At 32.7% G+C, this 27,826-nt stretch overlaps 1 protein-coding gene across 2 annotated transcripts in view; it reads left to right on the forward strand.

Annotated features, from left to right (window-relative positions):
* The window catches only part of LOC107444239 (uncharacterized), a 75,181-nt gene that overhangs the window by 9,700 nt on the left and 37,655 nt on the right, over nt 1–27,826 (forward strand). Inside the window, exons 1-3 of one of the 2 annotated variants that reach the window (XM_087160725.1) lie at nt 3,519–3,769; nt 5,027–5,147; nt 26,300–27,097. In XM_087160725.1, the coding sequence (XP_087016851.1) occupies nt 5,091–5,147; nt 26,300–27,097 (855 nt within the window). In that variant the 5' untranslated portion in view covers nt 3,519–3,769; nt 5,027–5,090. Of the gene's footprint in view, nt 1–3,518; nt 3,770–5,026; nt 5,148–26,299; nt 27,098–27,826 lie in introns of those variants that run through there. The other variant, XM_087160726.1, reaches the window with a different exon arrangement.

The following is a 27,826-nucleotide window of genomic DNA, read 5'->3' on the forward strand; positions in this document are numbered from 1 at the left end:
AACGAAACATTCAAGTAATTATGTTAGTGGGATGATTGTACTTAATGGTTCAGACAGTAATTCCTTAACGCTCTGTTTAATACTTTTAGTGAGATGAAGACGCAAATACCCTCGTTGCACAATTTCGAGTCGAATACTCCTTTTTGTGACAAGATCCGTAACAGCATTGAATCCCCGTTCGACAAATTAGGAGGTAGGGAAGACAATTAAAAAAAATTTAACGATTGTCTACAGTCCAGGATAGAGACGACTGATGCTACCTTTTGGCAAAAATTCTGTGAGACGATCACCATTTTAAAGTTTCATTAGTTAAAAACTCGACCAATTCCTCGTAATCTGAACCTCTTCTGCTTCAATATTTACAAAAGGGTTCAAAACCCACAAATCCATTGAGGGACTTCTAGGGAACAAAACGTCTTTAAAAGGGTCAGAAAAGTTCATGTGCCAAGAGTCAAGGTGTTGACAATATTCTTATGCGTCATCAGAGAGAATTTCGCCTGCTTGGCTGAACTCTTTCCAACCAAAATTCTGCTTCCACAAAATGAGTTTTTTTAGAAAGGCTGAAATAACTGATTTTGTAGGGATCAAATTGAGTTCGTCGCCTTGAAATTTTAAATTAACCGCCATTAAATTTACAGATAAATCAGCCAAAGTCTTTCATAAACTCTAGCAATCTGTCTCTCAGAGCTACATTTCTGTTTTTGAGGAACTCAAGCACAGTGTCGACAAGATTCCAGTACCTATTGAGACAGAAGCTTTTGAAAAGCCAGTGAATCTCGGTGTATAGTAGCAAGCGTCTGAATAATCAATCGTAGACAGCATTACTGTGAATTTTGTTCACAGCAGATATGGCATATTGCAATGATTGATGCAAACGGTCACTGAGATTTTTTTCTACTAAATCCTGTCTGTCAATCACGCAGTGAACAGTTAAAATATCTGGTGCCACCCTTTCCAAAGGGACGATAAACCCACGATGTCGACCCACCATTGCAGGAGCCTATCAGTGGCAATGGACATAATATTCGAAAGAGGAATGTTTTTCTCTTTAAAATAATCTTCGACAGTATTAAAAATAGATTTACCTTTGATATCTATATAATCAAGCTTCTTGCAAAAAGCATATCTTGAATAATGTTTCCTACCTTTACAAACCGGACATATGCCTGTAGTAAAGCCTACATTACCTGGCAAGGTTGATTCATCAATTTGAAGGGAACATTCGATGGATATCAAAAATTTGCATAAAGAAATTTGAACGTCTTCGGCCATCTCATCATTTCGTCACCGTACTGAATCGTTGCTTATGAGATGTTTTTTTATTGCACTGGATGCGGTTGGCTGGTGTAAAACAGTTTCTTAAACTTCCTTGACAACCGGTAGTATCAACTCTACTTCTATGGTATGAGCTTTCCCAGATTTAGCAATAAATTTTGATATATTATAAGAAGCTATCATTCCATCGTCTCATTTTTGTGATGAGGTTGCTAGTAACCCTGAGACCGAAGATGTCTTCAGAAACGTGAAACAAGATGTGTTTGAGAAAAATGACAAATCTATATTTTGTTTGTCAGGATAAGTTTTTTGCAAATGCTGCTGCTAACGGTATGATTTCATTACCTCATTAGATAAAACTTTATTACAAAGTAAACACATGGGTAATTGGGAGTTTAACAGTGATTGTACAAATCCTAACTTCAAGCACGTGGCACTGAATTGATGACACTTCTTTTGTCAATCGACATTGTTAGTGTAAGCAAAATACAGACGATGAAAGAAAATCAACTATTTCTCAAAATTAATAAATAATTTATGATAAAGAAGTAATTTGTGCACGTACCTGGCCAAATAAACTATGAGATCTAATCGAAACTGGGCAAAAAACCGCAAGGAAGCTTAAGAAACACGGGTCCAGTCAAACATTCATACTGAAAGCGCATGCTCTTCAATTTCCACCAAATGGCTTGAATGAGTCAAAGGCAAAAACTACTGACTCATGTGCTGAGCTGTGTTGGTTCGGATCGAAGAATAGGTGTCTTTTAAGTTCGTTTTATAGCTGGTACAACGGTGTATCGGATAATCCTTATTTATTATATTAATTTTATCTTTTTTTCCTTAATATTAATTTTAGATTAATTTTATTTATAAATAAATCTTAATTCAATAATTTTATTTATAAGTTTTAAAATTAAATTTGAAAGACAAAACATGCTCATCGCCCCTATACCGCCCAAAACATATCCAACGCCCCCCTACCACCCAAAACAAGTTCACCACCCCTCAGCATACTTCCACCGCCCCCGTTGAGAACCAATGGCTTAGTATATATTGGTCACTTAAACATACGAAAAATTTTTTTTGCAACATCGAAAAGCTAGTAATATTTAACCTGTTACAAACATATTTTTTCTAAATCTAATATAAGCATTTTGAACAGTATCTTATTTGTCATACTTTTTTTATATTAAGTAGTATAAAGAAGTAATAATAGGGGCTCTATGGCAGAAAAAAAAGTTAAAAAAGACAAAATATGTTCTATTAGGAATATCAAATAAATTTTGATCCTTGCAAAAAATTTTAGAACTTAAGTTATTAAAATGATCATATATTATACTGCAATGTTTAATAAAAGATATTTTAACTACGCTCTGAATTCTTGTTTTAGTACTACTTTTATGCACGCTTTCAGAATGTTTACAGATATAGCAGAAACAATAAAAAAGTTTTCTGAGGATGGGAAATATGTTTCCCTTTAGAAAACAGGGAGGAATTTTTTTTTTATATATAGAGGGTAAAAACCATGGTAATTACCGTGCCAAACCTGTTTGGTGTGCGTTTATTACCCCGTTTTACGAGGATTTTTTTCCTTTCCATCATCAACGATAAGTCTAATGCCAATGTAGGTTTTCGATTTTACTTGTGCAGGAAGATAAGTCGATTGTAATAATCGAGAAAGTGAGGCTAGAGCGAATCACTTGCGAAAAATCGTAATAAGTATTGGTCAAAGTTCAATGGTATGACCGCACGGAAAGTGACGCATCATGGGTGCCTCAATCTGATTGGTCAATGAAATGAGGCATTTGTTTATGTTAGCAACTGTCCTTTCCAGTCTATTTCGAGTGAGCTATGCCCGTCAAGTATTGATTTTCTCAGGTGACACATTCTATATCCTTTCACAAAGAGTTCAATTCCTTTTCTACATATTTCTTACATAATACAATAACAGGTAAAAAAGCTAAATTTTAACACACCATTTTGCTTATAAATTAGCTGTCAATGACGTCTTAGGTCACATGTTTGGGTACCTGTTATCTTCTTCATGAAGTGTAAGTATCTAATTGCCAGATATAAATTTGCTATTGTTATATCGGCCGGCCATATGTGCCACTAGTTTCCAACCTCACAGACTTAAAATAATATGTGGTAATCAAGAACATACTTTTTGTAATTATATTAGTAATGGAGTGAAAGAATATGTTTGCTTGGAGTGGATAATTAACTCTTACATTTTAGAGAAACTTCTCCTCTTCTGACGCATGCAAGCGTTGAACACCCGTTCGACAACTAAAGCATGACGTAGAAACTTGTTTGACCAATGAACAATTTGTAGTAGGCCGCCTGCTCTACCCATAGCCACCGAGAGTGATTTCTCGCAGGAAAGATCTCCCCCCCCCCTCTTTTTGCTAGCAGTCCGAAGTGAGAGTTGTACGTGAACACGCTGTTGGTCGTGAGCGGTGGATCCACCGGCGATATCAGAGGCCGCCAAAATGTAAATTACTTTAATTTTTTTTTTTTAAATTCTTCCTTAATAATTGCTTAGGTAATTCAAAATTTTAATGAATAATAATGTTTTTCTAAATTTTATCTAACAAGTAATGGAAAGCGTGATAATTAATTAGTTTTTTTTTTCCTGCACGTGCACATTTTTTCCCCCACATGCACATATTTTTTTTTCAACTCTCTCCACTCCAGTTATTATTAAATTATTTTTGCCTTATATATCTTTTGTATAATCATGTGTATATGAATAATTTATCTACTGCTTTTACTTTTAAAAAAGTAAATGATTAATGTAACGAATGTCACATAAAGAAGTAGTGTTGAAAATCAACTCGGGGTGTATTTTAATTGTAGCATTAATGATTTTATATTGATTCTTAAAATGACTTATGATTACTAATTATATTTTTCTTGACATGCTCCGAATCTGGTTCTCAAATGATATTTTATTCAAATAAACTTTAGTAAATTAACTTTTAAAAGATAATTAATTGTCAATTGCATAATAATTTAATTCAGCAAAAATGCATTATTCTCAAGAGCTTAAAAAAAAAATTTTTTTTTGCACAACGCAATTTAAATAAGATATAAGAATTAACAAAATTTAAGATTTAATAATGCTTTTTAATGATATTGTTAGATTTAATAATTTGAACAGCCGACTCAATTTTGTGTTTACGACTACTAATGTTCAACTCACATGTATCTCCTATTTTACTTGTAATTTTGAACCAATCCAGAAGACAAGGAAACTCCTGGATCAGTACCCCCAGAGGTTTAATTTGTTTTGGGAACATGGAGGACTTTGTGACTCGACAGATTTAACGTACATCAGTCACCATTTGCTACACGGGGAGTCTTCGGCCGACAGGCTACGAACACACGAACTCTTGGACATAGGTCCAGTGCCGTACCAACCAGGCTAACCCTACCTTCCCTACACTTTTATAAACACATTACTCTTGATTAATTGGAACGGATAAAAAATACTTTGTCTAAAATACATTTAAAGATTATTAGTTAAATACTTTCTACGCCAATTCGTCCCGCATAATTTGTCATAATGTAATTCAAAGTAGGCGTAAATTGTAGTTGCGGCAATTTTACTTATAGAAAACTTTTTTTAAGATCATTCGGGATAATCTGGTTGATCGAGAGTTTACTTTACAAATTAATAAGGTATGGCTATAAAGTCTCGTAATTTCTACATAGTGTTTGCTTACTAATAAATCTTTTTTCTATTTAGAAAACTAGTGTATACTTGGTTTAGTGAAGAAGTTGTGTGGAAAATTTATCTGAAATTATATACAATGTATCGTCAGGCCATTCTGCAAATTGTCTCTAAATGGCATTTTGGGAACAACAGAGTAAGTAGATTTCTACTTTTAAGTAATTTAGGATAGTTGTACTGGTAAACCTAGTAACGATAATGAATCTGCTCAAGATGAACCTAACCTAAAGCACATAAAAGAGAGGGGGGGGGGGATTTCTTCTATAACTGAAAACCTCCACACGGTTTTTTGTAGGTAATCTGATCAGATCACTATGAAGACAAACCAAGTTTGAACTTGAGAAAGAACCATTTAATATGAAATCTATTAAAAATTAGAAAATGGTAGTAAAAATATGTCTAAAAATTTGTTTAATTTATGAATATAGTTGGGTTGCTTTATTTACTTGTCAACCACTATAGATTCAGTTCTAAAATATATATGATAAATTTCTCTCAAGTACTTTTAAAATAGAATTTAGGTTCATGCGAACAAGTGGTTGGCTTTTTAAGTACTCTGCGCAGACTTCTTATAAGAAACCGTGTGGAGGCTCTATTTAGTGTTATAGTGTTTTCTTCAATGTAACGGCGGTTTTTACATTGTAATGGCGTTTTATAAACGGAGTTAATCTAATTGAACTTTGAAATATAATGGCGCATAAAGAAAGAATTCATGCTCGTAATTTAATTAGTATAATAACGAAATATAAACATTTATAGACTTAAAATAACGTTACACAAATCTCAACTTTTTCTGAAGGTGTAAGTTTGGTTTAAATTTTACAGCTATTTTAATGCAATAAATCTTCCTCGGATAATTATTATTAAAGTTTCAAATCAAAATATCATTAAACTTTTCATTGACAAGTATTTCCAGCTCTTAATTATAATTTTATTCTATATAGGTATGTTTTTCTCATGTTCTGAAGGTGTAACTTTGGTTTAAATTTTACAGTTATTTTAATGCAATAAATCTTCCTCGGATAATTATCATTAAACTTTTCATTGACAAGTATTACCAGGTCTTAATTATAATTTTATTCTACATAGGCATGTTTTTCTCATGTTCTGAAGGTGTAACTTTGGTTTAAATTTTACAGCTATTTGAATGCTATAATTCTTCCTCGGATAATTCAGGGCAAAAAATATCATTTAACTTTTCATTGACAAGTATTACCAGGTCTTAATTATAATTTTATTCTATATAGTGTGACGGGTATATAATTAAAGAATATCCAAATTGAAAGTTAAAGTTTCATTTTATTTATTACTAATCATTATACATATCAATAAGGAGAAGGAGGACCACACTTACTCATAGCTGCTCGTATTGAGAGGCAATCGGAATGAATTCCTCGTATTCTCTTTCTGACCATCTCCTCTTTTTATGGAGTTCACTTATATATTTTATTTTAAGGGGTTAAACGTGGTCTCGTGTTCTTATCATGCATCCGAAGGTCGACAAATCAAGCATCTTGTGACAAATTTCTAGAAAGTTAAAAGTTCAACTGACCATTCGATTGCGAGATGAGAGCACGGGATCTTAATTAACTGTTTAATTAACTAGTTTGACCACGAGAATTGTCACGAGGCAACGTCGTGACAATATCCACCTCAACCTATTAAAAAAAAAAAAGAATTCTCACTTATAGGGTCAGCTGGGGTTAGTGAGCTCCTCCTACAATTCCTTTCAAAGAAATACATATTTTACATGAAGCATTTTAACTCTACATTTATGCTTCTTTAATAGAATGGGAAAAATCAAGAACATAAGAACAAAATTCTAAGGATTAGGTTTACAATAGTGGTGAAACATGAAAGAAATAAAAATATTAAAAAAAAATCGCATAGGTATACATATTCTTAAAAAAAAAAAAACATAATATAGTTCTTGCATAACACCATATTAACTTAACATGGTCTTTACAAAGATTTAATTTATATTTAAAGCATAGTTAGTTATGCGATACATACATATACATATATATATATATATATATATATATATATATATATATATATATATATATATATATATTTATATATATATATATTTATATATATATATATATATATATATATATATATATATATATAACGTCGTTGCCGAGTGGAAGGATTAAAACAGGTCATAGGTCGGGAAGGAGGGTACAAAATTTATTTATTAATTATTAGACAAGACCAGTCATGAGAGTGAGTAAAAGTGCACATGAAAAGTTGCGCTCCTTGGTTATATGTTAGGGAAAATCTTGCAAAGTAAAATCCGTAAAATGTCTTAATTTAGGGAAGAGGGAAATCTTAGTAGTTGCAATTGGTTTATGAAATAGATCGAACGTTTCCCACACAAGAGCAAAGGGGAAAATGTCCTGCTCTTAATTAAATGCATACTTCAGCCAAAAATAGATTTAAGAACAGGATGTGGCTTTTAAAAGTGTGAGAAAGTATTTCGATTAGAATAATTAATTAGGATGAAGTTTTATAACAAAGAAACTAGCATAAAAAGATTAATTGAAGCTTTTTGTGTTACATCCCCCTTCGCCAAAATGTTTAGTTACAATCCAAAAATTTTAAAAATATCCATTTGCAAAATCCTCCCTATGGTAGAAGTACAATTAAAATGCAATGAATCCAATTTGAAATATTAACAATATGTAAAAGTAATATAAATTATAAAGCATTTACATATGTTCTCATTGTAAAAATTTCAACACAATCAAAAACCTGTAGTTTATCAGCAAATTTAAAATTTTCATTTTCAACAGTTTTTTTCTGCTGAATTAACAGCTTTTTCAATTTCAAAAGTATTTTGTTTAAAGATCACAACACAGCTTTTTCACTATAAGAAGTATTCTTCATAAAAACACAATTTAAGTTAACTCGTCAATCATGATAAAAAAATTTATAAACATTTTAAAAAATGTGCAAGTTAAAATGTAAAACACAAAATGCAAAAACCAGTTTGACAGGAAAAATTTCAATCTGAAATTAGATTTGAGTATTGTTTACCTTGTTTGAAAACAAAATAAAAAAAATGACACAGCAGTTGTTATTCTGAAGTCCTACACTTCAGTATTGTTTTCATTTCACTTTATTTATTATTTACCTTACATATTTATCACTTTAATAGCTAAATATCCGAAACAAATTTCTTTTGATTTTATTTTTTCTATGTCCAAAATTTGCCTTCTGTATCATTTTTTCTTTTCTTTTTCTTTCTTATTTTCCTTTCTACTTTCTTTATATTTATTTATTTATACTTTTCTTTCTTGGTATTTTTATTGCAATTATTAACCCGGATTTCAGGAAAAATGTAAAGACAAATTGCTTTTATAATCAGAAAAGATGATCAGTCTTCTCAGATTTTACATTACAACCCGTTTAACACAATTTATCACTAATTGAAATCCAAAACAAAGCTTTCAAATTTAATATGGTATTAAGGTAAATCAGTTTTTAAAATTTGACTGACTTAGCTATTTTCCTTATTTTTAATCTGAAGTGCAAGTTAGGTTATTTTTAATCTGAAGTTGCAAATTACCTTTAATTTCTTTTTTTATTTTTTATTAATATTTCTTTCTTTCTTGTTTTTTTTTTTTTGGACATAATTTTTTTTTTTTCAAAAATTTTAGTTCGGACATTTTTTTAAAGTAGTTTTTGTGCAGAGATCTTAATTGATAATTCAATTTGTCACAATTGTTAGGGAATTCAAAAATTTTATTTCTATTTTAAACGTGTTTTTGAAGTGAATTTGGTTACTAATACTTTTCAATTTTTGTTTGATCATTTTCCTATCTTTATGCTGGAATTGTCACTCAGCAATAAGAGACTTTGTTTATTTATGGACATATCTGAGCTAGAACTGAGCTATGAACTAATTACCAACGTTGGACTAAAGCATTAATGTCTGGTTTCACATTTCAATTCAAATTCTAAAAACAAATATTTTATTCATTTTTCCAAATTATTTGTGTGAGATTTAACATTTCTTAATTTAATTTTTGCCACACCGTAATTGCATTCAAATATTAAAATTGAATTTCATTAACCCTTTCGCGCCGACTGTCACAAATACGTGACAGCAAAAAATCGTATCAATCAGGGTAAGAAGATAAAACTGGTAATCAAAGTATTTCTTTAGTAGTTTATTTGTGGGCGGAGTTATAATTTTTTGATTTATTTAATTCACCATTACTTTGTTCAAAATAAAACTACTTAGTTATACTTTGAATTAACATTGATTATATATATGATTAAACTAACAATAATTAAAATAAAAGCAAAGTAAGTCTGTCAAATTAGTAATGACTACATTTAAGTTACCGTTTTTTATTTAATTGCAACTTGATTCTGATTTTGTACGAATGCTTTTCTGAATCACCCGTCCCGAAGGGGTTAATTATTGTAGTTGCAGTACGAAGAGAAAAATATTTAAATAGCATTTTCATCCTAACCCTACACACTATAGTAAAACAGAAATATAAATTCTATTAACCAAAATATCATAGAAGCTGTAACATATAAAACAATAAATTTGAAAATAATTTCTCGAAAATTCTTATGACAATCAATTCACTGAAAATAAAAATTTCAGAAAAAAACTTCAACAGTAAATACGATTAATTTATAAAAAAAAATTTCAATTGACACATCAAAAATGAGAAAAAAAATTTAAAATAATAATCAATAAAAATTCAAGAAAATGTTTTATGAGAATTGTAAAAAAAATAAACTCAAAGGATACGTGAAAAAGTTCGAATTAGTCCAAGATATTTTGAAAACCACAACATCAGAGATGAGAGTGCGTTGAAATTCCGTGAACATAATTCCAAAACCAAAGACGTGAGCTGCTAGGGGAAAAATTTGTTTCTTCGTTAAGATGAATCGTAAATTAACACTGAATGGAGAAATTGAAGCTTATTTTTCTTTTGAATGTCGAACATTTAAGGAGACCATCGTAAACCATTCCGGGGAGTGAAAACAATTCATCGACGATAAGATCCAGCTCAGCACTTAAGAGAGGTAAAATCAACGCTTTCTCAAAGGGATAGGGTTTCAATAAAAACATTTTAATTATCAGGAGTTCGATGCAGTTTTTCTTTTTAGTCCAAGGAAAGAAATTGAATCTCAGCTTTCTAGTAGTCTAAGGGACGTAGACAAAATATGCAGCATAGACATAAGGAAAACCGATGATCGTTTTGTTCCACTGTGCGTAGGTATCATTTATAATAAACAAAAAGTTTTGAAGAGTTTATTTTTTTGATGAAGATACTGGATGAATTATTCTTTGCCATTAGTTGAAGAAGAATTTAACTGCTTATTTACAAACTGTTCATTTGAAAAAATGATTTGAAGTTATTCCATATTTTTGATGTACCCTCTTCCGAAGTTGATTTATTTAATTTCAAATGAGATATTTAATATCTTTAATGTACCGTACGTACTGTACCCCTTCCCGACCGTTCAATCCTGGCGACTTATAACGTCGTTGCCGAGTGGAAGGATTAAAACAGGTCATAGGTCGGGAAGGAGGGTACAAAATTTATTTATTAATTATTAGACAAGAGCAGTCATGAGAGTGAGTAAAAGTGCACATGAAAAGTTGCGCTCCTTGGTTATATGTTAGGCAAAATCTTGCAAAGTAAAATCCGTAAAATGTCCTAATTTAGGGAAGAGGGAAATCTTAGTAGTTGCAATTGGTTTATGAAATAGATCGAACGTTTCCCACACAAGAGCAAAGGGGAAAATGTCCTGCTCTTAATTAAATGCATACTTCAGCCAAAAATAGATTTAAGAACAGGATGTGGCTTTTAAAAGTGTGAGAAAGTATTTCGATTAGAATAATTAATTAGGATGAAGTTTTATAGCAAAGAAACTAACATAAAAAGATTAATTGAAGCTTTTTATGTTACATATATATATATATATATATATATATATATATATATATATATATATATGTTTAAATACATCATTTTCGAAAACAAGTAATACATGATGAACATACTGATATAATAGAATTAGAAGGACAGCCCCTATAAATTTTAAGGAATAAAAAATACCAGTAAATGTAGGCATTGTAAGAAACTGAAAAAAAATCTGTACCGGAGGAATCGCTTTGTACGTAAGATTTTGTATAAGAAGTATTTAATTGAATTAAATTAAGGCTTGGCTCATTTAAACAGAAAGATATTAGTTGACAATGTTTCATATTACTTGAAACCAAACATATCTTTTCATCATAGCACTTTTCTCCGCTTAGAATTGAATATTAAATTCCCTAGGTTCAGTTTCTAAATACAGGCTTTGTGTATGTAACTGTAGAACTTGAAATTCTACAGGTACTGTACCTGCTTGGCAATTGGAAAGAGCTGTTATGTACATTTTACTTAGAATTTGGCAGCTGTAACAACCTTTTGATTTAATATCTTTAGAGGTTATTTTCGGACATATTTCATTGTGTTCTAGTGATATTTTATAGTTTTTAAAATGAAGTTGCACTCTTACTGGTGCCGAAGAAAGTAAGTTCGACTTCAGTACACCTTTTTCAACCGCTAGCAGGTGCATATCTCGTGTAAGAGGAAGAGAATTCTCTTTTGTTGAAATCATGGTTTGCAATCCATCTGGTCGTTTTTCACAACGTAGCGTGCTTTCAAAAAAATTACAGGTAACTATGTCCTTGTCAAAAATAAAATCTTTTGTGTATCTCGTGTTAGCTTGTACTTGCCCAACCATATCTGCGGTTGGATGGTTTTGAGGACTGGACTGTATAAGATATGCATCGGAAGGATCACCTACTCGAAGCACTAGGGAATCTGATAGATGGAGCGGAGGCTGATTGTAAGAACCTAAGATTTCTAGAAATATGCCATCAGAAGTGACGGCGGTTGGCTGTAGTGTGAGGAGTTCCGTGGACATATTCCTGGCTCGTTCCACCGCTATAGTATAGGTGCAATGGTGTCCAATGATTTTGCGGACCTTATAAGAATTCAACAGATCCGGAACAAAGAACAATCTATAAAACAGGCAACCCATTCTGGATAGAATTATGCATCCACTCCCTACACTTGACGGATGACAAGCATTAAAACCTGGGTAGGTGAGGCTTTCGTCGGGGAGCCCTTCAAATTCTTTTCCGGCAACGCAATGCTCTCCCCATGCACATTGATAATTTTGAGGACATGCTAACTGTGAGATGGTACGTTCTTGGACAGGAAACGTGAAGTGTTTACGCTTTGTAGAAAAGCTGCATTGTGATGAAACTAAGCGTAACTTAAGCTGCAGTAGATTACTCTTTCTCGAGTCCTGGAACCAAAGGCAGGCCTCATAATCAAATCCTTTGAGGGTGATTTCGGCGGTAGTGAACATATCGCATTTTCTCACGCCTTCACGTGTGTGACAATTTTGTATATCAGATGTGATGAGTGAACAGTCAGCTAATATCATTGGAAAAATGCATAGTAACACAAGTAACGATGCCTGTGTTGGCAATAGTATATTTTGAAGTTCGAGGTAATTATGGAAGTCATTAAATTGTCTTCTTATCCCTGTTCCAATGACTGCTCCACCCAGCATGAAAAAGCGTCCTTTACATGCTAATTTTAGAAAAATTAAGAGCACTAGGGTAAATAAAACAAGAATAGAATATATGCCATACGCTATATATGATGGCCAACATTGTTGTTCTGCGATAGCTTGCGGGGTGTATAAAAATCAAACTTGGACAATGCGGACTGTATAAAATTTATTTTGCGGGTGCGCTGGTAGCGCTGCGGAGATGCAAAAACCGAGCGTGTTTGCTCTTTGGTTGTTTTACATTAACTGACTCTTGGCTGAGAACAATGGCGCCAAGAAGCCAACGGGCGTAGCAACAGACCGGCCCGCGTTGCAATATCCATGATATTCAACTTAATTGTTTAAATTTTAAAAATAACACACACAAATAATTATGACATAACAAGTAAAAAAAATAAAATACATAAAGATTATAAAACACGAGCACAACAATCAACTAACATGAGAGGAATTGAATCCTTAACGAAAGAAACAAAATTTTCATATTAAATCACTACAATGGTTGAAGTTCACTTAGTAGATTACAAATAAATGCAATTAACAATAAATGTGACAAATAAATGCAATTTGTGAATTTTTAAAGCACAACAAAGTTTTTAATTAAAATTATCTTCAATAGGAAAAAAACAAATTTTTGAAATAGGTCTTTTAAGTGGTCCAGATTTGGTATTTACAATTACAACTCGGACCTTTCCATCAGAACCAGGAATACGAGTAGTTTGATGGATTCTTCCCTTCATCCATTTAAAAGGGGGCAAATTGTCCTTCTTAATAATAACCATATCATTTTTCTTCACGTTATCTTTAGAAAAATACCATTTTTTACGTTGTTGTAAATGATTGAGATAATCTACAGACCAACGTTTCCAAATTATTTGTATCATTTTTGATAGTTTACGCCAATGAGACAATCTATTTTCGGTCTCATTGATTAAAATAGGTTCTGCAATGGTATTTATCGGTCGACCTATGAGAAAATAGCCAGGGGTAAGGGGCTCATAATCAGAAACGTCTGAGGACAAAGGGGAAATCGGACGGGAATTTAAAATTCCTTCAATTTGGGAAAGAACGGTAAGAAATTCTTCATAATTAAGTCTAGCATTACCAACAGTTCTTTTCAAGTGATGTTTGAATGACTTAACTCCTGATTCCCATAGACCTCCGAAATTTGGGGCACGAGGGGGCAAAAGTTTCCATGAGATATTTTCTGAGGATAATTAGTTAGCTAAATATTCATTCGGAGATGTTAATAGTGATGCAAGTTTCTTTAACTCTGTATTAGCACCAGTGAAATTAGTAGCATTGTCGCTAAAAATACAAGAGCTTTTCCCTCGTCGAGAAAAGAAGCGTTTCAAACATGCAATGAAAGCTTGGGCAGATAAATCAAAAACAATTTCTAGATGTATGGCTTTAGTAACTAAACAAATAAAAATAGCAACATACACTTTATGTAAATTTCCCTTTCTTTGATTCTTGTATTTAATAAGGAAGGGGCCACAATAATCTACTCCTGTATTGTTAAAAGTTAAATTAGTAGTTACACGTTCAGCGGGCAAGTTTCCCATTAATTGCTCTAAATTAGTAGGTATATGGCGAAAACAAATTAAACAGTCATGAACTGTTTTTCTAGCAATATCTTTTCCACCCATGGGCCAATAAACTTGGCGAATAAAATGCAATAAAGCTTGCGGTCCTGCATGAAGATTTTTTAAATGGTAGTAAGCAAATATCATTTTAGTTAACTTATGCTTTTTGGGAAGCAAAATTTGATGTTTTGAATCATAGTCAATGTTGGCATTTGTCAAACGGCCGCCTACTCTTATTAATCCCTTGTCATCAATAAACAAATTTAAATTTCTCACCTGACCTGTTGTGATACATTTTCCCTTCTGAAGCGTTTTAATCTCATTCTCAAAAACTGACCTTTGTGTCATCTTAAGCAATTTGATCTTACCTTCTTGAATTTCCTCCTTACTTAGTGGACCTGTAAAGCGGTCTTTACCTTTACAATTGCGAACGAATCTGAAAATATAACTGAAAATTCTAATTAGTTTGAGATAACTAGTATTACTAATATTGAAAATATCTTGCACGAAATCATCAAATATCAAACTCAAATTAATGTTAGTTTGTGTCTTTAGTTCAGTTAAATATAGTTCATTAGAAGTTGTGTCGGTGTGTTCATTATCTAGAAAACTATCTGATTGGATCAGGGGTCCATTCCACCACAAGTCTGATGAGGAAAGTTCTTCAGGATTCAAGCCACGGGAAATGAGATCTGCGGGATTGTTATGAGTACAAATATGTCTCCACTGGTAGTTCTCAGTCAAGGTTTGGATCTTGGAGACTCGGTTTCCAACAAAGGTTTTAAGCTGGTGGGCTGGCGTTTTAATCCATGCAAGTGCGATGGTCGAGTCTGTATGCAAAATGACTTCGTCAATGTCCATTTTAAGAGAATTATAAACCTTTCTTACAAGTTGAGAAAGAAGTAAGCAAGCTGATAGCTCTAAACGTGGTATAGAAATTACTTTAATGGGTGCAACACGAGATTTGCTTGCAATAATATGGCAAGTGTTTGATTCAGCTAGGCCTTGGCAATACATGTAAACCACAGCTCCATACGCTAATTCCGAGGCATCAGCGTAACCCATTAAAACAGTTTTCGTGAAAAAGTCAGTTAAAATGTATCTATTAATGCGAATAGTTTCTATATGTTGCATGGAAGATGCAAAATTAAGCCACTGACCTGCGATTTGTGGTGGAAAGGGACTTTCCCACGACAGTTTATGTACCCACAATTTTTGGAGAAACATCTTTGCTTTCGTGATGACAGGTTGCAAAAGGCCTAATGGGTCATACAGTCTTGCTATAAAACTCAGCACTTCACGCTTAGTGAATTTGGTGGTCATTTCCGGGATGGATACTTTAAACGTAAATTGGTCTTCAATTGAATTCCACCTTACACCCAACTTCTGATGCAAAATCATGCTCTGTTGGGTCACCTAAAGGTAAACTGTTCCTTAACTCCCATGAATTAGAGTTCCACTTATGAAGAGACATTCCACAAGTTGCTAGAATATCATTCAGCTGTTGTTGCACTTTCTGAGCACCTTCTAAACTTTGAGCACCTGTAACGATATCGTCCATATAAATATCTTCCAAAAGAACAAATGATGCCAGTGGAAATCGTAATTCATCTTTAGCCAACTGCTTGAGAGTTCTGATTGCGAGAAATGGAGCGCAAGCAGTTCCGTAAGTGACTGTCTTGAGTCTGAATGTTACCGGTTTTGCGTACTCTGAATCTTTCCACGCAATTCTTAGAAGATCAAGCTGCGATGGATCTATTTTGATTTGTCGAAACATCTTTTGGATGTCTGCCGTGAAAGCATATTTATGTTTACGAAATCGAGTCATGATTTCGAAAATGTCCTCGACCACGTCCCCCTTCAAAATGACATCATTCAAGCTCACACCTGTTGTGGTACTTGATGAAGCGTTGAACACAACACGTAACTTAGTGGTTGTCTTCTCTGGACGATAAACACCGTGATGTGGGAGGTAATAGGTAATTTGACTACCGGAATTGCTTTCATTATCATCATATTTTTCCATATGATTCATGTCTAAGTACTGCTGCATAAATGATTTGTATAAATCTTGCATTTCTTGATTTCTGGATAATTTTTTCCATAGTTGATTCAGACGTCGCACGGCTAAGTCTTTGAACTCCCCTAAACGCTCAACGTCCTTAACCGGCATCTGTACGATGAATCGTCCATGCTCATCTCTGCGATAAGTATTCTGAAAATGTGATTCACAATACTTTTCTTCTTCACTCTGAATTTTTATTTTATAGTCTATATCCTCTATTCTCCAGAATTTTTCTAAGCAGTCTTCGACTTCTGTTTGAGTAGTTATGAATCCACAGTGAATTTCTGGAGTACGGGTATTTATTGCTCCAGTTGCAATATATCCAAAAACAGTATTGCGAAACACCAAATCACTGTTTGCAACGCGGATATCTCCAGCCTTGATAATTTCGAAAAATACCTCCGCGCCTAAAAGCATATCTATTCTTCCAGTTACCGCGAAATTAGGATCTGCTAATTGTTGCGGAATTTCTAACTTATCTACTTTGAAGGATGTAACAGGAAGAAAATCGGTAATTTTGGATACCACTAAAAAATCAAGAATTTTCAAAAAAGAGCTATTACCATTACAAATTGTAGCTTGTATTTTTGATCTTATTGTAGTTTCGTTTCCGCCCAAACTCGAAACCCGAAAATTCATTTTTTCTTGAGGTACACCTAATTTATTAGCGAAATTAGCTGTACAAATATTCGACATGCTGCCTGAATCTAATGTCGCCCTACATTGCATATAAGATCCATTTAAAGAATTTAAAACCCAAATTAAAACAGTTGGAAGAATCGCTGTTTTATTTTTCGAATTAATGCAAGATAAAGAAACAGAAACAATTTCATTATTTTGTTGGTGAATATTAAATACCGCTGCTTCGGGATTGAGGTCATGACCGTGAGAAGAAGAAGCCAAAACCGCTGAGTTGTTTATAGTTTCGCGTTCTTTATGGAGTAGTGTATTATGCTTTGAGTGGCATATGTAGCATAAATGTTTCGATTTGCAATTCAATAACTTGTGTTGACTGCTTAGGCAATTTAAACACAATTTATGTTTTGATACCAATTCACTTCTCTGATGACTACTCAATTTCAAAAAAGAATCGCACTTAAAGATAGGATGATTCATTTTACACAAAATGCATGATTGAGTTACATTTTTATTGATTAGAAATGTTTCCGTTTTAGGATTTCTCTCTTGACTTAACTTAAATCTTAAAGGAGTGGTTTTGCTAACATTTTCTAATATTTGAGCTCATTTTTCCAAAAATGAAAATAAATCATCTAATTTAGGAACATCGTTTGAGCTAATATTTAATTCATACTGCCTTCGAGTTTCCCTATCCAATTTTTGAAGTACTATATTTAAAACAAAAATATCAAAAAGATCATTGCGATTATACTCCAAAATTTTTAATGCTCTTATATTTTTCTTGACACAATCATTTAAATTACGTAAGTCTTTAGCACAGTGTTTCTTAACCTTTTTGGTATAATGGACCCCTTTTAAAATTTTTTAAGAAGTCACGGACCACCCCCTGTGAAAAAAATTATTGCGAAAAACATCAATTATTAGAAAACATTTAATTTTATTATTTTAATAGTATACTAAATTTTTAAAATTTAAATTTTTAATGTGAAGATTGCTGCTGCTTTTCCTTAATTAATAAATTGTATTGGGGGATGATATTCGACAAAGCAACGTGCATATCATGTTCAACATTCAATCGATTTCGATGTTTTGATTTTATTGTCACAAGTGTGGAAAATCCCGCTTCGCAAAGATTCACTGTAGCAAATGGAATTATAGCTGCCATAGCTCGCTTTACAAGCAATGGGTAGGCTTCCAAACATTTTAAAAATTAGGAGTAGTCAGCGGACCCCCAAAATATTACTCACGGACCCCTTAGGGGTCCATGAACCACAGGTTAAGAAACCCTGCTTTAGCAGACTCATGCATTAATTTTTCTATATCTAATATTGATTTAACGTGAGATTCTACTATTAACCTTTTGTTTTCGTATCTTTCTTCTAAAGCTGTGTATAATGAAGTGAATGTATCATCTAATATAATAAGATTTTTAGCTTCTCCGATTAAAGCTGAATTTAAATAGTGTAGTTTTTGTGCATTTGTCAACTGATTATTGGATGTAATAACATTATTGAATTGCAATTTGAAAGTACTCCATTCTTCACATTTACCCGAAAATTTCGGAAGCGGAATTTCTGGTAATTTTATGCTATCACTATTGTTTACAAAACTTGCGGGAGTTAATTTCACTTGATTAACTGATTCTATATAGGTTAAGCAATTTTTAATTTTGCACTTAGCACTGATGATTTTTTCGCTGTATTCTTCGCTAGCGCTAATTTCAGTATCGAATTCTGCTGGAACCGAAATTAAGTTTTCAATTTCAGAATTTAATGATGTCAAAATACTCTCCTTTTGACTTAATTGCTCAAATATTTCATTTAGTTCTGTTATTTCTTTAGTGTCACTTTGTATTATATTATCTGCTTTTGTTATTAGTTTTGTAGCACTAGTTCTGATTGTAGCGCGTTTCTTTCTACATTTCTCAATGTTATCCATTATTTATTAAATGAAATTATGCGGTAAATAAATAATGAAAATTTGCCTACCTTTCACTAATTCGATGGCTGGAGATATACTGCGTTATTTCTAGTGCGATGCGTGGTCAGTCCAATAATAAATGAGGGATTTTTATTGTAAATTTGCGATATACTGGATCTTTACTCTCCTGATCATTCGGACCAGATGTTCTGCGATAGCTTGCGGGGTGTATAAAAATCAAACTTGGACAATGTGGACTGTATAAAATTTATTTTGCGGGTGCGCTGGTAGCGCTGCGGAGATGCAAAAACTGAGCGTGTTTGCTCTTTGGTTGTTTTACATTAACTGACTCTTGGCTGAGAACAATGGCGCCAAGAAGCCAACGGGCGTAGCAACAATTGGATTTGTTGGAAAAAAGTCCAACAAAAAAAAAAAAAAAAACACTGTGATACTCGGCATATTTTTTTGCCCTCTAGCAATACCTCACCATGGATTGCTTTACCAGATGTAGTAATGAAAATTAGCGTGAGTTTTGTCTTAAAGGCTACCAACTCCACTGGTAGTATAACATTGTGATCATTGTAGATATTTAAAACAATTTCATTGCCTGCAGCTTTTGCAATTAATTTACCATCTTCTGGAACTGTTACTATGGGGTCATTGAAAAGTAAAGTAATGTTATTTTGCGTGAATGACGCGGCTTCATACTCTAATAACTGACGTCGGTGATGGCGCGCTGGTATTCTATGTAGACATATAGGAACGGATATCAGGGTTGGGTTTGTAAGGAAAAGGGAATCCGAGGAATGTTGCAAATCATATTGCAAGTGCTGAACGTTGCATTCACAAGTTGAATTTAAAGCACATGTTTTCAACTGGCAAAATTCCTGGGTTCCCGTGTAGTTTTGGGCACAATCACATGGTATTGATGTGTCGGAGCGCTTGTTGGAACTGTCATGGCATTGGAAGTATGAAACATTCCCAGCACGTGAAGATGGCTTTTCGTGGAATATTGTCTGGACGAAAAGTTGATCCTCTGACCAGATAAACGTTTTTAGCCCTAGAAGACATTCATTGCAATTTTCAAGGTGGCATGCGTTTTCTGGGAAATCCATTTGGTCTGTAAGATTTTGAGATGCCTTTGTGCATGAATATCCAGCTGGGGTATCTCTCTGGCATATTTTAACAGCTAAGATCTGTGCTCCAAAGTAGGAACTCCAAAGTAGGAAAAGAATGATTATTCCTATAATAAGGGATAGAATGTGTGGTCTCCTTATTTAATTAAATTATGTTATCTTATGTAATTTTTTTTTGTATTAACTTATTTAATAAAGGCATGATTCTATAATGGAAAAAATTGCGTTGTGTAAAAAAAAAAACATTTTTTTTTAAAATTATATTTTATTTTAGAATAAAATGTATTGATATGTAATAAAAAAGTTAGGAATTTTTTTAAGTTGTTACCGCCGGAAAGCTGGATAAGGAGAGACTACTATCTCAATATTTTGAGTGATTTTATATATGTAACATAACAAGGAAACTATAAAATTTATGAAAATAAAAATTTAGTGCTAATAATAGAGATTAATCAAGAAAAACCAGGGAGAAAATAAAAAGTTAAAATTAAGAAAAAAAAAAAAAACTAAGGCATAAAATTATTAAAAAAAATATCTGCTCAATTGATTATCTTTTCTTTCTTTTCTTTTCCTTCTTTTTCTTTTTTTTTTTTGAAAAAAATTTTTTTTTAATAATTTTTATAAATACTTATGATAATGTCTTGAAATGTTCAAGAAGTTGTTTTACGCCAGCGTAACACATCTCCTTGAACAGTAAAATATCATAATTTTCTTTTTTGATCAAGGGTAAGTTCGGCCGTTACGTACCCAATTTCGATAAAGGTATTTACACAGATAAAAGTTCTTTCAAGTTACGTAGAAAAGAAGATTTTTTTTCTTGTTATCCACTAGAACTTTAAATTTTATTTGTGAATTTTATTTAAATATTATCCTTTTTTTTTTTTTTTTTTTTTGAGAAATATTTTGAGAGGGGAAATTTTTTTTTTCATTAAATCAATATGAACGATAATATATTCGCGTTTTCTGAGGTTTGTGAAATAGCGTATTAATAGTAATAGTAGTATCATGTTTCGTTTGTAGGTCCATTAGTTTTACGGCGAGTGCATCCGACATTTTGTCAACAATATTCTTGTCCGCTTGATCCTTATCTCCTGTGATTGCGCAATTCAGAAATCTATCCGTAATCGAAGTTTTTTGACTAGCTGACTTGGTTTCATCAGTCTTAATTGCTCAAGGCCGTAAATCATATCGACTATGAGTTGGATTATTTGCAGAAGCGGTGTTGTTTCTGATGTCTGCGGCTGCGCAGTTAGGCGTTTTATTGTTTGTTATCTCCGTTGGTAAAGTCCTTTGCACCTCAGTGGAGGAGGAATTTTGTGGATGGTGATAAAGGGGAATGTAATCATCAGTTTCACTCTCCTCGTAAAACAAATACGAATTAGTAGCTGTTTGACTATTTAAATTCTCTATATTTGATGTAGGCTGATCTTGATGATTAAGAGAAGGTAAAATCATATCAGCTCGTCTTTCAACAAAGGGAAATAATCTATCAACATGACATCTTAAAGGTTTTGCACGGGTTTTTTTTTGTATCAACTATTGAGTAATTTAAATCTGAATGTTTTTCTACTATCCGATAAGGGCCTGAAAACTTCTTTGCAAATGCCCTTCCAGTAGATTGATTAGTACGTGGTGTAAAAAGGTACACTTTTTGTCCTAAATGAAATGATTTTTCTTGCGCAATATTTTCACGAAGTCGAGTCTGTTTTTCAGCAGACATTTCGAGATTCTTATAAACATTACGATAAACAAACTGCAATTTAGATAATTTATCCTCTATGTAATTTTTGCATGGAAAATAGTGAATTTGGGAGTTTTCGTCTAATATATGAAAAGGTAAGTTAAGATCACGGTTAAACATAAGAAATGAAGGTTTTTCATGAGTAGTATCATAATGAGAATTATTGTAAATGAAGTTATAATAATCTAAATATGTGTCCCAATCAGTTGTCTTTCCCGACAGGCAAGTTAAACTTGATTTAATACTTAAATTCAATCTTTCCGATTGAGAGTTAGTTTGAGGTCTGTAAGGTGTAGTTTTAAATTTATGAATTTGTAGTTGGCGTGAAAGTTCATTAAAAAGATTACTTTGAAAATTTGTCCCTAGATCTGTTAATATTGCATTAGGAATGCCAAAAATTATGATATATTTCATAAGTTTATTAGCAATTGTTTGAGCTGTAATATCTTTTAAAGCGTAAAGAATGCTATATTTAGTAAAGTGGTAGATAATTGTCAATACAAATTTATTTCCTGACATGGACATTGGCAACGGTCCTAAAATATCTAGGCTCACGAGTTCCATTGACTGAGAGGGTGTCACAAAATTTTGAAGAGGTGATTTAGTTATTGGAAAACCTTTTCGTTCAATGCATAATTTACATGAGTTGGAAATTTTTTTAATATCATTGTACATACCTGCCCAGTAATATTTTTCTTTTATAGTACGGTAATTTTTTGAAAATGCGAAATGCACTGTTTCGGAACCTTCTAATACATGAGGTATTAAGCTTTTTGGTATCACAATTTGTTCAAAATATTCATTTCGTGGTGCACGTTTGTTCCTATTGGCAATTCTTTTAAGTAATCCATTGTTCAAAAAATAATTATCGCATTGCGATTTACAATTAGCACTTTTACCTTCCAAATAGTCAATGATAGGACTTAAAATTGGGTCTGCTCTCTGTTCATATTTGATTTTGTCTATATCAGGTACATCAACTTTTCCAGCATTTATTGTTTCTTCTATATCTCTTGATAAGAGATCTGATAAAAAATTTTGCGAACCTTTTATGTGCTCGAAATCAAAGTCATAATTGGAAAGTTCTATAACCAACGCGAAAGTTTACTAGCTGGTGAATCTAAGTTTAATAAATAGTTTAAAGATTTGCAATCAGATAATATTCTAAATTTTCTACCATAGAGAAAAATCTTAAAATGTCTAATAAACAGCAAAATAGCATAAGCTTCAAGATGCATAGATGGCCATTTTCTCTCATGCGGTTTTAATTTATAGGAAAAATAACTTATTGGACGTAGAATTCCATTTTTACCTTTTTGTAGAATGACTGCACCTACTTACAATTAAAGGGTACAATTACGTCATCTATGTATGCTGATATGTTTTCGGACTGTAGAACATTAAGGATTTTGTCCGCTGTTTCCTGAAAAATTTGACCTGAATTTTTCATTTCAAAACTTAAATATTTATATTGAAAGTTGCCATATGGGCTTGAAAAAGCAGTTAAATGCTTGTCTTCTTCGCATAGTTTAATTTAATGGAAATTAGAATTGGCATCTAAGGTACTAAAATAATTTGCGCCTCACAAGGAGTTTAAAATGTCGGAGATTAAAGGTAACTTAGAAGTTGAAGAAATTGTAATTTGATTCAGTTTACGATAATCTATTACTAAACGCCACTGGTTCTCTTCTTTCTTTCGAACTAAAATTAAAGGAAAACTATATCTGCTATTTGTTTTCTCAATTATGCCCGAATTTTCTAAGTCTGAAATTTGACTTTTAAGTGTGTCACGCAAGGATACTGGCACCGGGAAAGGTCTACATTGAATTGGGGAAAAGTCAGTTATTTCTATTGGAGGAGCTTCTAACGTGCATTTTCCTATTGTTTTTAAGGAAGTGCTAAATATGTCAGCATATTCGAAAATCAAATTTGATAATTCCTGTTTTGCTTCGTTTGGACTTCCAGTCATATCAAAATCTTCTAACTTTAATTCTTTTCTCCTAATATCAGCAATAGATTCATTCTTGTTAGCTTCAATTTTAGAATTTATGTAAGCGATTTTCATATTTTTATTTAAATGCAAATTTGTTTTTGAGAGGTTATTTATTACTAACGGGATTTGTCCATTTTTATCAACCATGCACAGCGATTTATGCACTTCAACGTTGTAATTTAGATTAATAGGTGTCAATAACACAGAACTTCCTGGTTCAATATTATGATTAGATTTAATTTTAATTACGGCTGATTCATTTGGCTTAAGTTTAACCTTTTCACAAGTTTACCAGTAGTTTTCATTAATAATACGTTAATTTTATGCACTCATAATTTATGTATTTGGGAGGATGAATCACTAAAAGTTACCATTTTATCTTCAAAGTTTATTTTACACTGAAATGAGGAAAGAAAATCGAAACCTAAAATTACATCGTAGTCCTGGTCAAGATCTGACTTAGTGACTGTAAAATTATGCTGCAAAACTTTGTCTGTAATTAAGAATGATAAGGTAACATTACTATTAGACTTTATTTCATTTCCAGTTAAAGTAGTAATTTTGATATTAGGATTAAAACTATTAAATGTGATTAATTCGGAAGGTATTTTTCGAAATGCTTTATTACTTATAAGAGATACACTTGCTCCGGAGTCCAAAAGAGCATAAAATTTTATATTTCCTACTTTTAATTGGATTACTGGTAATGTGCAATGTTTTCCTAATTAATAAGATAAGTTTGTATCATTGTAACCCCCTAAATTTTGAGAGAACTGTGGGGGTTTTATCGTTCCCTCTGAAAGTTTAAATAACGTTGCTTTGGAAAAGTCTGTCTGCTATCTGCAGAAGGTGTGGGATGGGTCATTGAACTCGATTGAAAGGCGCGAGTGGTGTTAGGTGCATTATTGTATTCCTGTCGCTTGTAATTATTATTATCCCTATGAAAAGAGGTACGTTGATTATCTGAAAATTTGCGCCTAACGCCTCGAATGTTTTGATTACGTTGAAACCAACATCGATCAGATGCATGATTTAGATGACCACAGTGGATACACTTTTGATTTCTTTGTGGCATTTGTTGGTGAAAACCTGGATTTTGTCCTCTTATATTTATTTTCTCGATTTGTTTTGCGAGATTGCTTATCATCGCACTTGAAATTTCAGTCTGCTTATTAAGAAACTCGGTCATTTTTCTTTCGAGTCCCGTTTCTGATCCCGTCGCAACATTATTACAGCTTTCTGGATCACAAGTGAATTTCAAATTCATTTCATCCAATAGCGCACTTTCTACAGCTTCATCGAACGTATTTGGGTTTCTGCTTAGGGCTAAACGCTTAAGAGGTGTTTGCAAACCCTCAAAAAATTTTGCCAATTTTGTTTGGTCGACTATAGGACCCGCATCTTCCTTCGATGAATTTTCTATCCCGAAATAATTTATAGTTAAGTTTGAGACCCTTGTCGAGAAACTGCGAACGGATTCACCCGGATTTTGTTTACAGTTTGAAAATTGCTGCTGACGATGGGAAAGTGTTGTTTTGCTTTCAAAAAATTTTGTGAATTTTATTTTTATGTTGTCAAATTTTTTTTCATGAATGAGTTCAGGGTCTTCTATGAAAAACTGAAACGCAGGACCTTTTAATTTACTCTTCATTACGGCAATATGTTCCGCATCGTTCCATTCCGCTATTTCACCAACCTCTTCAAGATTTTTAAGGAAATATTTAACATTTGAAAATAACTCTCCATCGAATATGTTTACTAAATTCTGATATCCAGCGATCTTATTTGGGCTTGGGGGATCGGACATTTTAAAAAATTCTTGTATATGTATATTATTTATTTAAATAAAGAAAGAATCCTAACAGTAAATACCATTTTACATAAGAAACAGAGAACATAAAAGAATTACATAACACTATCATAACACAAGGATTTGAAAACAAAATAAAAGAAATCACTCAAAAATATTGAAATTGTAAACTCCCTATCCATTAGCATTGAAAACATTTTCGTTAAAGGCACCATAATGTGACGGGTATATAATTAAAGAATATCCAAATTGAAAGTTAAAGTTACATTTTATTTATTACTAATCATTATACATATCAATAAGGAGAAGGAGGACCACACTTACTCATAGCTGCTCGTATTGAGAGGCAATCGGACAGAATTCCCCGTATTCTCTTTCTGACCATCTCCTCTTTTTATGGAGTTTATTTATATATATTATTTTAAGGGGTTAAACGTGGTCTCGTGTTCTTATCATGCATCCGAAGGTCGACAAATCAAGCATCTTGTGACAAATTTCTAGAAAGTTAAAAGTTCAACTGACCATTCGATTGCGAGATGAGAGCACGGGATCTTAATCAACTGTTTAATTAACTAGTTTGACCACGAGAATTATCACGAGGCAACGTCGTGACAATAGGTATGTTTTTCTCATGTTCTGAAGGTGTAACTTTGGTTTAAATTTTACAGCTATTTTAATGCAATAAATCTTCCTCGGATAATTATCATTAAACTTTCAAATCAAAATATCATTAAACTTTTCATTGACAAGTATTACCAGGTCTTAATTACAATTTTATTCTATATAGGTATGTTTTTCTCCTGTGCGACTTAAGGAGAACTTTCAGAAGACCTTAGAAGTTATCAAGGAAAACAACAGAGCCCATAAATTCTGTAGTATTCTCATAAACGCTGAAGAAGTCGCTCAAGAATCTGATTGTATCTCTCTTCACCCTTCCGTGGAAATTTCCCTGAACAAAGATGAGTTAGAAGCTCATTCAATTATCTGTGAGCTAAAAGAAATCATTCATAAAGATAAGCCTGAATATATTCTAATTGATACGATCTTAAAAGCACTTAAAAATAGTTCTATTGAAACACATCAGCAGCTTATTTTACTTCTTTTTAGTATTGATACGGTTAATTTCTTGAATCCCAAGAGCCATAGTTCAAAGGAATTCTTAAAATATTTTATAAGTGATGTTGAATGCTTTTTTAGAAATACAAATGAGATAAATCCTGATAGGATTTTAGATACCCAAGGAGCTTTAAAAATGGTTGAAAATAGATTATTTGATGATACACACAAAGATATGTCAAATGTCTTATATCCGTCTTCAATCTCTTATCTGTATTCAATAGTGCACAGCGTATTATTTGACGAAGGTAATCACTCCGATGATCATAATAGAGAAATCGAAGCTTTAATGTCTGATGCTGTTTCACTAATTTCAACTAGGTTGTTACTGCTGCACAGTGCCTCAAAATCTATTATAGAGAAATGTTTATTGGCACGAAGATCTTCACTAGCTATTGACACAGATGATTCTAAATGCGAAGAGTTTTATTTGCAGCAGTTTAGAGATTGCTACTATATTTTGGACGAGGTAAATATGAACTTATTTGTAATATTTCTTTAAAAAGTGACAATGTTCTTGCTATATCGTGTACCGTTTACAGGGGTAGGGTTAGTAAAGCTTACCTTCTGTGAAGCCCCTCGGTACATATTTCGCCTCTCTATACAGCATTTTTGTCTTGATAGTTCGTTCACCAGGAGTTGACACTTAGCTCCGCCATCATGACGTGGTACGCGAGGAACATTAAATATTTCATAAATCTGATGATATTTCTGTCTTTGGAGTGAAAAAGCTTGTCCTTTTTAAAACATTTTGCTGGGCACACAGCCGTTTTTAAATTTAAACTATATTTAATTAGATAGAGTAACGAAAGGTATAATAACAGATGATGATGCGAAGTAAGTGACTTAATAAGAATTCTCTGTTAGTGTTTGGCGTGCATTAACGGTTGTCTCAATTTCAAGCGCGGAGATGTTTTTCCCTCTTACTTCTACTCTGAAATGAACTCTTCCTCCGAGGAGATGATGGAGCAACAAGTGTCAACTCCTGGGGAACGAACTACACTTTATCAAACGAAACTAATACTAATATAAAATTAATAATTGGTTTGTCCGCCTAGACAAATCGTAAGACATTTGATTTGCTGGCTTTAGAAAACCAAATAATTCACACAGAGTAGGTGGCCCTTAAGCCTGCCAGCGAAAACATAGTGCCACGTTGTTATAATCAGTTTTGCAACTTAGTCCCAGATTGTAAAAT

The sequence above is a fragment of the Parasteatoda tepidariorum genome, chromosome 4 (assembly GCF_982258835.1).
Source record: "Parasteatoda tepidariorum strain Cologne lab strain chromosome 4, Ptep-v5.0, whole genome shotgun sequence".
Taxonomy (NCBI): Eukaryota; Metazoa; Arthropoda; class Arachnida; order Araneae; family Theridiidae; genus Parasteatoda; species Parasteatoda tepidariorum.